The sequence below is a fragment of the Gorilla gorilla genome, chromosome 15, assembly GCF_029281585.2.
Source record: "Gorilla gorilla gorilla isolate KB3781 chromosome 15, NHGRI_mGorGor1-v2.1_pri, whole genome shotgun sequence".
NCBI classification, from domain to species: domain Eukaryota; kingdom Metazoa; phylum Chordata; class Mammalia; order Primates; family Hominidae; genus Gorilla; species Gorilla gorilla.
The window spans coordinates 113035824-113053858 of NC_073239.2; the positions used below are offsets into that span (position 1 = coordinate 113035824).

At 50.0% G+C, this 18035-nt stretch overlaps 1 protein-coding gene and 1 pseudogene across 2 annotated transcripts in view; both read left to right on the forward strand.

Moving 5' to 3' along the window:
- The window catches only part of C15H14orf132 (chromosome 15 C14orf132 homolog), a 54224-nt gene extending 38804 nt beyond the window's left edge, over positions 1-15420 (forward strand). For both annotated transcript variants that reach the window (XM_063698168.1, XM_019010081.4), the window contains one exon: positions 8102-15420. In XM_063698168.1, the coding sequence (XP_063554238.1) occupies positions 8108-8326 (219 nt within the window). In that variant the 5' untranslated portion in view covers positions 8102-8107 and the 3' untranslated portion in view covers positions 8327-15420. The remainder of the gene's footprint in view (positions 1-8101) is intronic.
- Positions 9208-15490, forward strand: LOC129526559 (uncharacterized; annotated as a pseudogene).
- Positions 15491-18035: the final 2545 nt, after the last annotated feature.

The window sequence follows — 18035 nt, forward strand, 5'->3', positions numbered from 1 at the left end:
ATAAAAAAGGCAAAAACCCCAGTAAGCTCATGATGCCTGTCTTTCTCCAGGTTTATCTTCCTTCCCCGAGCCAGCTGCTGCCGCCTTCTTGCCAGGGGTCTCGGCCATTGCTTGTTGGAGCTTGCCTGGGCTTACTCTATCTGTGCCGGCACCGCAAGCATTTTTTCATACTCTCCTAGTTTCATAATGGTCCTGTGGGTCCTAGGCAGGAGTTCTCATGTTGAGACAGGGAACAGATCCAGCAATAGAAGTGGCCCAGTCCAGCAGGCAGACTGGGCTGGCACCAAGATCTTACATCTCCCTTTGGGACCCCTTCAGGTACCACCCATCCCTTCAGGAGGACCTGCCTGCCTGTTCACGGTCCTGCAGTCCTGCCCGCCCCAGCTCGGGAGGCCACTGTGCCATTCAGAGCCCAGCCTCCCAGCAGTTCCTGCTGATTTGTAAGAGTCCATGAGTGGGAAATGAAAACTCAGGTGCTTTCCATCCTTTGCTGACCCTCCTGCTCTGTGGGGCTTCAGCCCTCCCCGTCAGAGGACATTTATGAGGGGATCAGCGTGTACCTAGCCATGCACCTTCCATTTCTTTTCTTACGTTCCCAGTGTAATCCACATAAAATAAACCAGACCCAAAAGTGGAAAATGGAGAAAATCAAAAGAGACCCCACTCTGGAGACACCTTGAGACAGCAGGTCCAGCTCTCTGCCTTGGGAGTCATGGGGCCAGGCAGCAAGGATGAAACTTACAATGACAGTTCACGAGCATGGAACATGTACAGCCGGGTGCTGTGAGTTTCTGTCACGCCATAGCACCTTAGGAGGTGGTTCCTGCTCTTATCTTCATTTTACAGATAAGGAAGCTGAAGCATTGGATGGTTAGTCACTTGCCCTCATCATACAGCTAAAAAGGAACCACGCGGGAGCTCAGTCTCATGCCTGATTCTGCAGCTCTTGTAATGGATCCCAACCTGTGTTGCCTCTTTCTAGCCGAAATGTCTTCACCCCGTCGAAATCCCATCACCTTTTTCCTCTCTCTGTGAAAGTGCACACGACACCATTTTACGACTGTGTGTTTCAGTCTATATTCTTTTTGAATGTTGAGCCCTTCAGAAGTCATGAGTAACCCTTGGTGTGCCTAATGTCTGTCTATCACTTTCTGGTCTTGCTGGTGCAAGTGGGCCTTTGGTATTTGTTGAATGAATAATGGAAGGATGGATGGATGGTATTCAAATCTGTCCAGCCTTTATGTTTAGACCACAGAGACCCTGCAAGAATTTAGTGATGAGAGAAATTATCTTTAGAATGTTTGTACACTAACTGGAGTCTTCTCTGGAATTTTCTGATGTGCTAGGTCCCCCACAGAGCCTGGGCCACAGATGGTGTGTTCTGAAGAGACAAAACTGAAGGCGTGGTCCCTTGTACAAATTCTGAAATTGCTGCTAGTTTTTAGATTAGCCACATATTCAGTTGTCAGATGTAGCAAATAAAAGATGCACAGTTAAATTTCATTGTCAGATAAACAACAAATAATTATTTAGGATAAGTATAGTCTGTGTGATATGTGGGATATACTTATGCTAATATGTGGGCTATACTTATGCTAAAAATTGTGTTGTTGTTTATTTGAAATTCGAATTTAACTGGGCATCTTAAATTTTGTTTGAGAATTTTATTGAAGGGTTTATATGGCAATATTTGCCACACAGACTCTCACTTTAGGCCCGTCTATAGCTGACTTCAGCCTTCTTAGTATTGGGCAGGGACTTCTGACCTTAGATGTCACCCCATCCAAGCCACTCCCTAGTGTGTAAGGATCCAAGACAGGGCAGGGCTGGAGCAGCGCCAGATCTCAGGTCTCCAGGCCCAGAGCAGTGTGGGAGCAGCATAGCCCACTGGGGACATGGTTGTCTTTACCCCCACACAAATTTAACTTTAAAATTCATAGCCCAGGAGCATCAGATTCTAACTGTTCTGGGCCAGGTTGCTGCAGAACGGGCTCGGCCAAGACGGGCACTGAGACTGCATCTAAGGGAGGAGGGTCTGGTGGCCCCCGTATCACAAGCCATCACAATCATACTTCTGTTGTTTTGTGTTTACCCATCCTCTGAAAGGCCTGCTGGGATCACCTCTGATAACCACGCTTTGAAGATTTCCTTCTGAAACCGTTTTCCGTTCCTTTCTCTGTAGAGGTGGAGCTTAGGGGAGATTTATATAACGGTCACCTCCTTAGTAGGAACAGGTGGAGGCCTAAAGGCCACCCCACTCCTTGGAGCAGCATGGAGACTGTCGGGAAGGCCGGGCCCTCTGAGGCCCCTGGGGGATGCCGTCCCATTTTCCACAAGAGCCCGGACCACCTGGAACACCCCACATCGCACTCAGCCACCACATGCTACATGGTGCCCCGACACTGCGGGGCAGGGACCCCGAGCCTGGGGCACCTTTCTGAATTCAGAGAGCACTTAATCCCACAGTCACAGTTGATTATAACCATCACGCGTTTGGTGCACTCCAATGCTCAAAGCACTGCTCTTAATTTTAGGAAGTTCAAAAATACCAAAAAATAACAGACACTCATATACCCACTGACCAGAATAGGCCATTTCTAATATTTCATCATGTTTGCCTTGTCCTTCCTTATAAGAAACGACTGCAGATGAAATCAGTCTGCTTTGTCCCATCTCCCCCTTTCCCAGAGGCAGCCGCGATCATGAATCTGGCTTCACAATCCAAGTTGGTACTTTTGCTAACATTTGTATAAATCCATGCATAGTACATGGTCATATTACGCATGCATGTTTTTGATTTCAAGAATGCTATCGGAGTTTATTTTGTGACTTGCCTTTTCCCCTAGAAAGCATTTTTCATCCAGTGTTAAGAACCTCCCAGCAGCCCCCTTCTATACGGCTGTCTTTATTATTTCCCGTTTTTAACTGAGAAACCTCTGCCTCAGAGAGGTTAAGAAGTGGGCCTAGATCACACCGCGAGGCAATGTTGGCCCTGGGGCTAAATCTCATCACGCCCTCAGGATTCTTGACTGATGGTCCTAGGATTCATTCATTCACCAAATATTTTTTGAGTGTCTGCTCTGGTCTAGGCATTGGGGATACTGTGATACTGTGGAAGAGCCCTGCCTTCTGAAAAGCATAGGCAGAAAATACAGGCTTCTGTCTTCAACAAGCCAACAAGTGTTTTTGTTTTCTTTTTTTGAGACAGGGTCTCGCTGGCGTGCAGACTGGAAAGCAATGGTGCCATCAGACCTCACTGCAGCCATGATTTCCTGGGCTCAGGCGATCCTCCCACATCAACCTCCCTAGTAGCTGGGACCACAAGTGTGCACCACCACACTCCGCTAATTTTTTTAATATTTTGTAGAGATGGAGTCTCACTATGTTACCCAGACTGATCTTGAACTCATAGCCTCAAGCAATCCTCCCATCTTGGCCTCCCAAAGTGCTGGGATTACAGGCATGAGTCACCGCATCCGGCCAACAAATGTTTTTTTGTTGTTGTTTCTTTTTTTAATCTTGACGTGAATATCTCCTCTGATAGGGAAACAAGCCCCCCTCGCCCCCCAGGTCACCCTGTGTTGTCCTGGTTGCCAGTGTCTAACTCAGCAAGAAGAGACTAGTTTTCTTGTTCTGCCCTCTTAAGCCACTCTGTCTTCTGCATGGTAGCTTTTCTAGGGTTTAAGGTTAGGCTTACACCCCCAAATCTGCTCTGAGTCAAAACCTCATCCAAGAATCCCATTCTCTGAAAGCCAGTGGCCACCCTTGCCCACTGGCGTGAGAAAACCCTGTTGCTCATTTCCAGCAGTGGTGTGCCACCAGAAGGACATCTTTAAAAGTGGCTAAAAGTAGACTGGAGCTGGTCGGGCGGGCTTTGAGAGTGACATTCTCTCACCACCTGCTTCCAGAATGACCTCAGCCAACACCCCTCATTCTGACCACAAGCCAGCTCCTGATCAAATTTTTGTAACTTCCAAATGATGGAATTGAGACTGACTTTTTGTTTTTGAGTCATGGAATTCTGCTGTTGGAAGTTATTTTTATGTCTAACTCAGCACTTTCCATTTAGAACCTATTTTACAAAGAAAAAAATATCAAAACAAAATAAAACCAACAAACCTGAGACAGACGGATGGAGCAACAGGGCTGACCAGCTTTGGAGCACCTCTCAGCCGCCTGTCTCAGCATACACTGGGGGCACGGGCGGCCATCTGCTGACAACTGAAAATGAGTGCCTGGTTATCGATCACACAAAAAGCACAGGACCAGAAATGCCGTGTTCCTGATTTCCTCACTTTAGCTTAAGCAGCTGGATAAGAGATGCATGTGATACTGTCCTACAAGGACGACAGAGGGAAGGAATATTGGTAATCATTGCGTAAGCGTCCTGGGCCATACTTTCTTATACATGATCTGATTCACTGCTTGCAACAATCTCGCTGGTTGGACTGCATTCTCTTCATTACTTACAGAAGGGAAATTGAGGCAAGTGGGTAAGTAACTCACCCAAGCTCCACCATATGTGGCAAAGCAGGATTCACCCCCGAGCCTTTCTGACACCAGAACCCACCCTCATTTCCCACGCTCTGAGACAGCAGAATCCGTCCCACACTGACCATCCTCTTTGGCAGTTCTGAGCTCTCACTACAGGTGCAGGGCAAAGGGGACTCCCCATGAGGCCTGTCCCACGGCTGGGAGCTCCAGGATTGGGGTTTATGAAGTACCGCCTGTGGGGAGCCCTCCTGCTGATTTCAAATTCATTAATTCTGCATGCTTTTACTTGTCACTTTTTTTGTATGTTAAGGATGGGGCTGAGGGGGTTTGTGATGAGTAGACCATATCCTTGCCTTCAAGAGTTCTCTGTCTAATGGGAGGTGGACATCCAGTTATGCACACCATCCTGACTCCTTTCTGGAGCAGAAGTCCGGGGTATGGTCAGCAGAATGATGCCCCCACCAAGGATGTCCACGTCCTAACCCCTAGAACCTGTGGATGGATTACCGTTCATGGCCAAAAGGACTTTGCAGGTGTGATTAAGTTAAGGATTTTGAGATGGTAGGAGTAGCCTGGATTAGCCAGGGGAGCTCAATGTCATCACAAGGGCCCTTATAAGAGTGAGGCTGGAAGATGAGAGAGAGAGATTGGAAGATATTACACTGCTGGCTTTGAAGATGGAGGAAGGGGCCATGAGCCCAGCCATGAGCCCAGGAATGTGGGCGGCCTCTAGAAGCTGGGAAAGGCGAGAAAACAGATTGTCCCCTAGAGCCTCCAGAAGGAGTGCAGCTCTGCCAACACTTCGATTTTAGTCTGGTGAGACCTCTGAAACTGTATGATACATTAGTGTTGTTTTCAGCTACGGTGCTTGTGGGAATTAGTCACAGCAGCAACAGGAAACTGACCTGCAAAGCTATTAAATAAATACCTGCAGGGAGGCAGAGAAGTGAGGGATGCAGAGGCTGGAGGGCATCACCCTGGCCCGTTTGGCAGGAATGTTAGGAATACAGGTGCCGAGTGCCTCCTGGCAGGAGCCCATCGGAAGCAGGTGCTCAAGGGCCACCTGATGGCCTGGTTGGCGGGAGCCCTACAAAAGGCTCTGTCCAGGTTCCCTTCCTCTTTCCCCACTGATTTGGATGAAAATACTCGTCTCATTCACATTTGCCCTAAAGAGAAGAGAGAGACAGGACATATGCCCAGACAGCTCCATAGGGTGGGAGAGTGGCTCAGATCCCATGCGTGGAGTTCAGGGAGGCGTCTGTCTGAGCAGCCAGCAGCATGGGCCTGGTGAGAGAGAAGAGACAAGAAGCAATGAGTGGGAAGGGACAGGAACACTGGTTAATTCCTGGGAATCTGGCAGGGGTCGTGGGGGGATGTAGGGGCAGAACAAGCCCCTGCAGCCCCCGTCATGCCCAAGAGGAAAAAAGCTCAGCTTCTCACACTGAGCCTGCTTTCCAAGAGGCCACCAGCAAATACTGGTGGCTTTACCTTAGCCTGGAGGCCTTCTGTTGTAGACAGGTTGGGCAAAGGTACCAATGATGTCGCCTGGGGAAGAGGAAGCCTCCCATTAGGCTGGCATGTGTCTGATGCACCCACACCCCATCTGACCTGCAATTCTTTTATTTCCACTTATAATTGTATTTTTAGCATGAAAAACTGTTGTAATATTCTTGTTTGCATTGGTCATTATATTTAATTGAAATATATTAATAGAATATGTTATACATATAAGAAGTACTTATATAAAAATGTACCCCACGAGGGGTGAACACAGCATGGTAACCTGCAGCCCCCACTCAGAAATTGCACCTGGCCTGCCCTGAGCCCCATAGCAGTCCTTTCCAGTCACTGCACTCTCTAGGTCAACAACTGCCCTATTCTGTCCCCTCAAGGAGAGCACCATGTTAGGAATATAGGTGCCGAGTGCCTCCTGGCAGGAGCCCATCAGAAGCACATGCTCAAGGGCCACCTGGTGACCTGGTAATGGTCATCCTTTAAGAGGAGGCCACTGAGACTCAAGGCAGGCCAGAGAGCTTCTGAGCAGCAGCTGCCCAGGCACCTGCGTGCCTCTCATGTTCCAGGAGCCTGACCCTGAAGCCCATGGGGCTGCATGCAGAGCCAGGAGTGCCTGGGCTCACAGTCAGACACTCATGGCGCTCAACCCTGACACCACCACAGATTAGTGCTATGGCCTTGACCTCTGCTTATCCACCTATAAAATGGGGTTGCAGTATTAGCCTCCACCAGGACTGTTGAGTGATTGAGAGTATTTTAATGTCTCTAGCACAGCCCCTGACCATAGCAGGAGCTCCACACAGAATACTGTCTCATGCAGTGCTCGGTAACTGTGCATCCGATGCAGGCCTCACTGTGTCATGTTCATTCATTCAGGTTCCCTTCAAAAGAAACATTGATTATGGGCCAAATAGGTGTCAGTGCCAGCCCGGGAATGCATATGCATATTCTGCCTCTGGAGAGGGCCTGGGAAGCCTGGACATGGGCCTCCTGGGCTGGGGCAGGAAGGGGCCTCCTCTTCACTGCTGTGTCCGGGATCACCCCCTCCCTTGGAGCACCCCACCTCCCACCTGAAGTCTGAGCAGCAGAGAACCTTTAAAAACAGAAATAGGAAGTTCTGATTCATGAATGCAAACATTCTGGCAACCCGTGTGCAGTGATGTGTGGCGTGGGCGGTGGGAATTAGGGAACCTCTTCTAGCGTATTTGTTCCTATCCACCGGAAGGTATACAGTGTTCATACTCATTGACTCAGAAATCGTGTGTCTGGGAGTCTGCCCTAATAAATAACAATGTGTGTACCATGATGCATGTACATGCTAATGGATGTACAAGGATGTTGATCAGTGCATCATTTATCATAGGAAAAGTGGAAATTGCTAAATCTCCAACACTAGGGGAGAGGTTAAACTGTGGCTTATGTTCATGATAGAATAATACACAACTGTTAAAATGGAATTTTGATGGCCATTTTGAAACAGGGATTAAAAAACACGTTTAAATGTGTTTTCTCTCTGTCTCTGTCTCTCTCTCTCTCTCTGTCTCTCTCTCTCTCTCTCTGTCACACACACACACACACACACACACACACACACAGAGGAAAAAAAGATTGGAAAGAGAAACCATCAAAATGTTAGCACTGATTATGTGGTGGGATCATGATTCTCATTTTTTTATCCTGTTTTATATTTTCTTAGGGTTCTATGCTAAGCATATATTATTTTTAAAATTAGAAGAGGAATGAAGGCATTTTACAACCCATGTCATTATGGAGGAGCCTGGCATGGGGGGAGGGGAATGGCTGGAGGGGTTGCTGTGAGTCCTGGTGAGTCACCAGCTAGCTGTTGGGTGAGTTCCTTGATGCTTTCGTAGTAGCGTGGGCATGAGAACGTCTGCCTCAAAAGGCTGCTGTGAACACTGATTTTTATAGATTACCATCAATTATAAAACCACAAAAGCAAAGCCCCGTTTTGCAGGTGCAGTAGAGATCGTAGCTTCATGTGGGGTTGTTTGACCAGACCACTTCCCTTTTGCAGGGTACATCTGCCCAAGCCCCCATGGCCCTGGATAATTCTCTCTCTCCTTCTTTGCAGCTGCCCATGATGGGGGGAGCTTTCATGGACTCGCCCAACGAGGACTTCAGCACCGAGTACTCCCTGTTTAACTCCTCTGCCAATGTCCACGCGGCCTCCAATGGCCAGGGCCAGCCGGAAGATCCTCCTCGGTCCTCCAACGATGCCGTCTTGCTATGGATTGCCATCATAGCTACGCTGGGGAACATCGTGGTAGTGGGCGTGGTGTATGCCTTCACCTTCTGAGGACAGCACACCCTGCACCACCATGGGGTGAAGCTTGGCACGTAGCTCTGACTTGCTGTTGGCCTTTGGCTTCTCCTGTGTTCTAGAACCAGGAGTTTTGACCAGGGGCGGCGGCCGTCCTTCTGGAATTTCTCCCCAGCAGCCCTGATTTCAAATATCCCATGTTGTGGTCAAGCTGAGTCAGAAGACATGGAAGTATGGGCCTCCTGCCCCTAGAGGCATGACGGGGCAAGGCCTTCAGAGGGCAGATTGGGGATCCTTGAAACTACATTCCAGGAACATGAGACCAGATGAGACAGCTAGTTAAGTTTAAAACATAGACATGATTTGATGATCGCTTGCTGGTGGTAAATAATCACTCGTGTGTCTTGTTTTTATGCAAACTTATCGAACCTAGGGCGTGGGGTGCTGGGGCAAGAGCAGCCCTCAGAACTTCAGTGTTCCTGACCCAATTCTGGTTTCACATTCAGTCCCTTGGCCATCTAGTAGGGCCATTGGATGTTCCTAATTTGACTTTGAAATGGCACCTCTGCCACCAGACACCTGGTCCCTTCCAAGACCCAAGTGCATTGGGAGACCCAGGGATGGGGGGTTACTGGTAATAGGTGGGGTTTCTGGGGGTGGTGTTGGTGGTTTTTATCTCCTGGTCAGACTTTCTCTTCTTTTTAAGAAGAGGAGAGGATGTCTTTAAGAGCTAGATGTGCCAGGCAGTGGACTCTTCAGGCCACCCACGTGAGGATGCTGTTTCTTCTCTGAGGAATCGTGGAATTTTAAAGATGAAGAAGATTCACATTCACTGAATTATTCAATGGATGGGTCAGGAAGGGGGGTGATTTGCCTGTGGTCACCAGGCAGGTTTGTGGAGGAGTCGGAACAGAAAGATGTGTCCTCACTCTCAGCTCACTGAGCTCTCTGCCCCAACTAAGCACTTCCCTGAGGAGGTTGCTGAGAAGCTGCCCTCAGGAGAATGTCCAGGCATCTTGAAGGTGGGTGCAAGGTTGGCGGGCTGCTCAGATACCCGTCCTTTACATTCAGTGTGGATACCGTGCATTCTCCTGAAGCTGTGAAAGTGCTTCTGCCCAAGCCACTTCCTTAAATTCTGAAATATCAGCATCTGGGGTCCCAGCAAGCAAGGAAGCTTCCAAGTAAAAACCAGAGAGAAGGGCACCCTTTTCTTTCCTCATTAGGAAATCTTATTGCACAGGACCCACCCCCACCCCCACCCCCCACACCTTCCAAGGCAGCCTCCTAGTGCAGATAGAGTGGGAAAGGTCCCAGAAGGGGGCTCACTCACCTCTAGGCCCAGAGAGGCTTTCTCCTCACTTTATACACTGCAAAAACAGAAGAATTGTGTCAATAACACCCTCTGCGGTGGAGAAACTTAAAAAGCTGGTTAGGAAGCTCTCGTGTATATTTAGGGACAATTACAAGAAAGCTGGACTTGCCACTGTGGTCTCAGGAGAAATGAGTGTTCTTGATGACAGGCAAAGGGACATCTTAGTTGTCCAGAAGCGGCACTCTTCCCTGGAAGCCGCCATGTTAATAGGATTACTAGCCTGGCTCCAGACAGTGCCTGCTCATGGCTGCCAGTTCTTACCGATCACATCCGTCGCTGCCACCGTATATCATCTGCCAGTGCATCAGCTTAAGGGGAGGTCACGAGTGCTAAAGAACCTGACCCTTGGCAATGAGGGAGAAGGGACATGGACCACCTGCCTGGAATTCCTGGAATCACTGGCAGGGTGGAGGCTGGGCTGGGGAGTTAGCTGCGGTGTGCGTGAATAGCTCTGTCTCCGGCAAGTCTCTCTCCATCAAACCCCAGGTCTGCCCCATAAGCAAGGTCTTTAACAGATGGATGTCTCCATGAGAAAACCCAAGGCGAGAAGCCGAGAGCCATGGCGGGGTTGCTTGACGTCTTCATGGAGTCACTCTGCCCCACATGCTCAAATCTTCCCTCTGGCCCCACATCCCTAGGAGAACCTGACCCCTGTAAAGATACAGGAGGCAGCTCCCTGGCCTCCAAATGGCCCATGGAGATGGCAGTCGGGAGACAGGGTTCTGTGTTTGCTGTGGTGAAGGGAGGAGAAGGCAGGAGGAAAAAGGATGGCTTCTAGCCCTGAAGAGGACTCCAGCATCCCAGGCACCGGGTGCTTCTGGCTGCAGTTTTCCCTATGGAGGCCCCTCAGCCTCCAGCCCTAACATAAATGTTGGTTAAATTCAGTTTTCAAGCCTCTCTCCCTTTTCAGTGTCAGAGCAGTAGATGGTCCAGGGCATTGGAGGCCTCGACCACTCTGCATTGCAGATTACAGTGACTTCCTCGGGGTTGCCCCATCTTGGTCTCCTGTGGTTTCTTCATTAGCTTTTTTTTACCAGCATCTCTCAAATAACAATGAAGATAGATATGCCCATTAGTGTCTGATTAAGGAGCAAAGGCTGGATTTCTGGCCACAGCGAGCTGCACTCTCCCTCCTGCCTCAGCGGGGGTCCGTCTTAGCAGTTCGGAAAGGGGAAAAAGATGCCGGTCCTCACTGCTTGAGTTTTGTGTCCAGGTGCCACTAGACTTGCATGCACACTAGTGATGTATGCACTGGTGATGATGCATCACCACACAGCATCATCACCGCAGTGCACAGATGAGGGACCAGAGGGTCAGAGGAGTGAAGTCGCCTTCCTGAGGTCACACAGCATGAAAGTGATGAGCTAGGATTTGAATCTGGGAAGTATGGCTCTAAAGCCAGACTGTACTGCCTTCTGCCACACTGTACTGCCTTCTGTGACTGGGTGGCACCTCCAGGGCACATTTACACCAGGCCCTGCATCTGCAGAGGCTGTTTCTCAAGATGCCCGTCATGGTGTGGCCTGGGCCAGCTCTGGCTTCCACAGGTCCCTGACTGTCCTCAGAGTGGAACATGCTCAACCTCCTGCCCACTGCTCTCTCTCTGCCCAGATTTCAGGGGTGCCGGTCCCCAAGGCCTGCCCCCTTCTTTAAGACTGAACTCAAGTCTCCTTGGAAGGCCCCGGTGAAGCTCCCAGAGACTGGTTTTCTTGGGATGCAGGCAGAAGGGGACCCTCCCTCGCCAACACCCAGGAGCCCAGCAGAAGCACCCACACGTAGAAAGAGGCTCACTACAGCCAGAAGTGCAGAGTCAGAGTCCTGGGACCACCTTGTTCTGCAAGGTGACCCCAGGCTCCCCAGGACAGGGGAGAGGGATCGTCCTCATTCAGACTCTAGCTGGGGCCTCTGTACTGGCTTCTCCCTGGGTGGGGTTGCCTGTTACATAGCTGTGCCTCAGAGAAAGGGTCCTGCATTTTCTGGAATGTTCTCTGTGCTTGCCCCTCTGTGTGCCCCTCCATTGCTCCTCTACAAGCAATTAGGTGATTCAAAAGAGCAACTTAGGCTGGGTGCAGTGACTCACACCCATAATCCCGGCACTTTGGGAGGCCGAGGCGGGCAGGGACAGGAGTTCAAGACCAGCCTGGCCAACATGGTGAAACCCTGTCTCTACAAAAAATACAAAAATTAACCAGACATGGTGGCATGTGCCTGTAATCCCAGCTACTCAGGAGGCTGACACAGGAGAATTGCTTGAACCAGGAGGCGGAGGCTGCAGTGAGCTGAGATCGTGCCACTGCACTCCAGCCTGGGCAACAGAACGAGACTCTGTCTCAAAAAAAAAGAAAAGAAAGAAAAAAAAAGAGCAACTTACTGCTTTGTGAGGTTGTGAGTGGCCGCCACTGAAGGTCTTTGAGAAGAGGCCAGAGGCCACTGTAGCCAGGCCTGTCTTAAGAGAACTTGTGCTTCCAGGGACCCAGGCAGGATGATGGCGCAGCTCTTCCTACTCCAAGCCAACGCTGTCCTTCCGCTTTCCCGTGAAATCAAGGTCAAGAGGCAAATAAGACTCCCTGCTCCACTCTACCCCCCAGAGAGAAATGATTCTCTCTCCTTTCAGATCCCCCAGGATCTGAGGGAGAAAGGATGGGAGGAGGGGCAGCAGCATTTCGCTGGAAAGGCAGCAGATGCTTTTCCAGCCCCGGTTCAGCTGGAAGGCTTGGAGGTCGGCCAGACCACTCTGGCGTCTCCTGAAGTGGGTCCCTGGAGACCGAAGAGGCTCAGTGGAGTCTGTCTGTTGTCAGCACTGCTGCCTGATCCCTGCAAGACAAATGGCACTTTCCTTCTTCAGAAGCATCATCTGCCTTTGTTATTAGCAGTAATATTATTCCCAGTTATTATTCTTACCGGTGCCAGTTTTGCACATCTTTTTGTTGCTCTATTTGTATCTCATTTACTTCTCAAATTGCCCCTGGGGGCAGGAATGAGGATGCAGAGAGATGCACATTAATTACTGTCGCATTTTTCTGTGGAGAAAACTGAGGCCAGGGCTGAACGCTCACAGCTAAGGAGCTGTGATTCAGACCCAGTTCTGTCAGCTCTAGAGGCACCCTGCATCCATGCCCACCAGGGTGATCCCCCTGGGATGGACCATCTCGGGATATGAGGCCTCGGAGGCTGGGGTTGAGATTTGGTCCTGAAGAGCTTGTAGCCAGATTGCCACATTCAAGTGTAAGTCCAGGAAAGGGGCAGGCGGCAGTGCACATGGATTTATCAGTTTCAGAACCTCACAGTGATAAGAGGCTTTAGAGAGCATCTAATCGAGACCTTTAATTTTTCGGGGAGAGCAGCTGAGGCCATGTGGAAAATTAGTGGAGAGCTGACAAGTGTCTGGGCGCCTGGCCCAGGGGTCCGTGGTCCAGCACGTTGTGCGTTCAGTGGGAAGCAAAGGGCTTGCCCGGGATTACCTGCCCCAGCCCCGAGGTGGGTTGTGCTCGCTGCAGCTGCCACCGGCCCGCTTTGCTTCGTCCTGGCAGATGCCCAGTGATTGTCCCCAAGCAAGTGCCAGGGTTGGGCTGAGCTGCTATGACAGGGAGGCCCAGGGAGTTCTGCTCAGGGAGCCAAAGGGAACAGCCAGATCCTGAATGTTCTATGTTCACCTGCCCCAGCCCCACCCACCCTGGGCCACTCCACAGGCCCCTGACCATGGTCACTCACTGAGAGGGATGGAGGAGAAGGTGGTTGAACTGAGTACTGAGAACCCAGAGGACAGAGCCCACAGCTTCCAAGCAGGAAAAGGGACCTCTCTGAAAAATCTGGATAACCAGAATTATCACAGCACCTGCGCATTCCCAGCGCATCCTTCTGAGCTCAGACCTTGAGCATTTACTGGGTTTCTTTTTGAGGAAGAGGGAAAGTGACAAAGGACAAAACAATGCAAATCTTCATGACTGAAGACGATCAAAGACTCCCTGGAGCGAGAAAACAGTTACTGCCAGAAGCAGAATGGAAGAGCCAAAAAGTACACAAAATTGACTCCATAAATTCTGAAATAAAAGTGTATGATGTGTTCTGAGTCACTGTAGAAGTCATGCATTTATTATCAAGATAGAAAAGAGCAGAGAATGACGTGGACATTGGTCCTTGGAGAGGCTGCATAGGTGGTGCGGTCCCCGGGGGATTCTGGATGCTGGTCTTTTGACTGTGGCGGCAGCCTCGCGCCTGTCCGGATGGCTCCATCCAGACATTTGGCAAGGCTGTCATCTGCTCTTGGGTCCTTTTTCAAGCTGATTTCCTGCCTCCCCAAGAGGAGGTTTGAGCCCCATTCTGCCTTGGAAATAAATCCTGACAGATGTGCACAGCATATTTGCAGGGAATTTGCAGGCCTCGATTACTGGGGGAATCAGAGCCCATTCCACACCGAGCCCCATACACATGGCTGAGCAACACCCCTGTGTCCCCTGTATCTGTCTCACTGGCTGGCTTTCTGCCAGTTTCTTAAAGAACCACACCATTACCGCGTTTGCCGTTCGAAGCGTTGTCCCAACAATGCAGATGGTTCTGACAAGGGCTCTATATGCTGGCAGAAGGGAGCTTCCAACCTTTTAACTTGAGGAAAATGAATCTCTGAGAGGCTTGGGAGTGTTGCCAGGTGGAGCTTTTCAGGAGACAGGGGTCTTGAGCCCAAGACACCTAACTATCGAGTTTTCACTAGGAGACTTAGTGGTGGCTTTCATGGGGCCAGTCGTTCTCAAGGAAGGGCTGGGGGCCATCAGCAATGTCTGGAGACATTTTTGATTCTCACAGCTTGGTGGGGACTGCTATTGGTATCTCATGGGTGGAGGCCAGGGATGCCACCGAACATCCTACAATGCACAGGGCAGCCCCCCACAAATAAGAATTATCCAGCCCCAAAATGCCAATAGTGCCGAGGTCAGGGGACCCTGTGCTGGCCATCCTATCTCTGATTCTGAAACTATGCATGCTTTCCACTTTTCCCCATTTGTGAGTCATTGAATAAATTAAAGCTCTTCTGAGCAGCAGCAGTGATCATGGTCACTGCCCTGAGTTCAAATAATGCTAGCTGAGGACAGTGATCTGGAACTCCCAGCATGTCATGTGGTCTCTTAGAAATCCATGTGACTGTTTCTACCATCTTGGGCATTTGTGGGGACCCCCAGACTGGAGGGAGAAAGCCCTACAAAGTGGATGGGAGTGTGGGGCTGAACTTTTCCCTACCCTTAACTTTGTGTCTCTGGGACCTCCAGGGACCTGGCCCCTCACCAATGCATATGAAGAGTATGCTTGGGGAAGAGCTTAGGAATGGGGTGGGCATGGGAGTGCTGGGTAGCAGCCTTTGAGCAAATCTGCATCTTCTCTTATTTCTGACCTTTTTCCACGTGCCCAGTCCTATTTCCGCCAGTTGAAGGCATACTAATATTCTTTATACTATTTAATCTTTTGCAGAAACCTTACTATTATAACTTGCTACTCTCCAGATACGAATTCTTCATGCCGAGAGCATCGGAAATGTTTTTGTGTCTTACTGATGTTTTCATGATCAACTTGTAAATGTAAGCAGTTGACATCATAAAAGGTATTTTAACTATTCTTGGAGTCCTTTGCTACCCAAGCACCTGGTTTCACCATGCGATCACTGACTTTTCTACAGTGAAGACTCTTTCTTAATATGGGATTTCGCTGTGCTCTTTTGATTAAAAATATCTAACCTTAAAAGACGTAAAAATGTATCTGTGAAATCTCACTTTGTTAGCGTTGTTGCTGTTGTCATTTTCTATTATGATAACTGAAAAGAGAAAAGAAGAAAACATGAACTCCTCTGTGTCTGGTTCTCATCTGTGCTTTATGCAAAGGAGATGATCTACTCAGCTTTAAATGGCTCAGCCCCAGCGTCACCTCCATTCTGACGCTTTTCCTGCCCCACCGAGGCAGGACAGGTCCCCTCCTCCCTATCCCCTCCTGATACCACTCCATCATCACACCTGTAGCAAATCAAATCACGGAAGCTACATTCAGTTTTCCCAACTATCTGAGCCATCTAAGAGCAAACTTATCTTATTCAATGTGTTATCCTTACCACTCAGCACAGTGCCTGGCTCCTAGCAAACATCCGATATTCTGTGAATGAGTGAATGATACCTGAATGACCAGCCCAGTACATTTCAACACTACGAGGAACATGGACCCATATCATTTTCCTTATTAGTTCACTAATAGTAACAAACATTCATATAGCACTTATGAGGTGTTTGGCGCAGCTCTGAGCTCTTTCCACACATGTTAACTCACTTAATCTTCGTTTTACAAATGAGGAGTCTGAGGCATGCAGAGGTTTCTTGCCCAAGTCCATGTAACTGGTGAACCAGGACTGAAAACCTGATTCTGGGTCAGTCCTGGGCTTAGGCCTCAAGAAGCCTTTTTTTGTTCTGTCTTTGGAACCCTGAGGATGCAAGCAAGGCTAGCCTGCTGGATGAGGAGAGACCAGAGCCTGGCCATTCCTAGCCTGCCAACAGTCCAACAGATAAGAGAGCCAAGGGAGGGGTTAGAACAAGAAGGTGTTCCATAATGTCAAGAGCTGCATGGACTTTGTAGGCAGCAACTAAAGAGATCACTGAGGACTGCCTGGAGGAGGCAATACTTAACTTGGCATGGAATCTGCAGAAACAGGTGCACAGCAGAGGTTGCATGCGGTTTGGGCTAGAAGACCGGGCTGGATAAAGGTCAAGGCAGCAGTGGATCTGAGGCTGCTGAGGATGAAGGGATACAGCCAGCTGGAAGGGGCCTTGAATGTCAGGGTGGGCACCATGGTGGGCCATGGGCCACCGTTGGCCATAGGGAAGCAGGGCTGGTTCTCAAGTAGAGAGGCCTGCAGTTTCTGGAGCAGGGAGGCAGCAAGAGAACTGGGAAGGGGCTCTTGATTTTGCCCCTCGAACCTGCCCCTCTGGCATCTTCCCTAGCTCGCTGGATGGCACCTCCGCCCTGCACCAGCATGGCTGATAAGGTGGGGTCTCCCTCCCAATCGTGTGCCTTGCAAAGATGGCAGAGGCTTTCACATGGCCCAAAGGACTGCGTTCTCAAGACTGATAAGCATCATTCTGAAATAGCAAAAATGGCTAGCAGCAAGGTTTTTCAAGAAAAGGAGGCATCCCTGGTCCAACGCTGCTGAATTTATGTCTCAAGAAGCTACAGCCAGTCCAGCCCAGGCCACAACGTGTCCCTCACTTCCTGCCCCACCCTCCTTGCTAACATTTAATTGATTTAATTGAATTTTTGGTTTTACCGATCAGGATTGTAAACACATTCATCCTCATGCAATGTGCCTGTTCCTAGTCAACCCTGGTATTGTAAGGGTATGGGCAGCTTTCCTGGAGCAGAATGTCCATCTGTAATGTGGGGCCTGTAAAGAAATAAAGGTTCAAACAACCACAGCTCTTCACTCTGTCCAGGAGCTGGTTATGCTGTGGGTAGTGGGGTGCTCCTCTCCCCTAGGGATGAGCCGGCCCCCCATTAGCTGTGTACCCTTGGAGGGCTAATGCCTCCTCTGGCTCACCCCTTTGTCCTCCCCAGTGCCCAGCCCAGGGATAACAGTGTCAGGCTTTCCATAAATGAACTACTGAGGGGGGCAGGGATGAACACCGCAGCCTCCCTTCGGTGCCTGCTGGAATGGCCAGGCTCCGCATCCGCTCCCCAGAGCTGCCTGAGCCTTTAGGGTTGGAGGAGGGGGAGAGGAAGGGGAGGGATGTGTTTCTAGGGCTGAGATGGGCCCCTTAGTGATTCTGGTGGGGCTGCCTGTTTATTTAGCTGCCTGCTACCCATGGTCTCCAAAGCCTGCCCTCGCCGGGGATTTTCCATTTGGCTTCCAGTGGCTCAGGCTCCCGCAGGGTGCTGGCCTTACCAGGCAGCAGAGATGACCCCACGATTAATATTGATACAAGCCAGCTGCTGAGGCCTCTTTCGCAAGCAAGACAAATAATATTAACTACCACAGCAACCGGCATCTGAGCCGCACTGCCCTCAGGGTTTGCAAGCACTTTCCATTCCAGCTTTCCATCCTCTGAACAGGTGACCTGTGTCTGCCCCTCCCATGCCCCAAGCACAACCAGGCAGGGCACCTACTCTCTGTCTTGTGTGGTGGGGGGTGGGGGGAGGCAAAGGATCAGATGAAGACAATGGGTTGTAACTGCATGATAGTGAGAAGCTGAAATGGGCTGGGGCTGAGTGGGGCCTCCTAACCAGCCTAGCACTCCAGGCCAGAACGCCAGGGAGACAAGCCTCCAGTTTTTAGAAAACAAAACTGAAGTTCATCGACTTGTTCATTCAATAAGCAATGACTGAGCACCTGCTATGAGCCAGGCACTG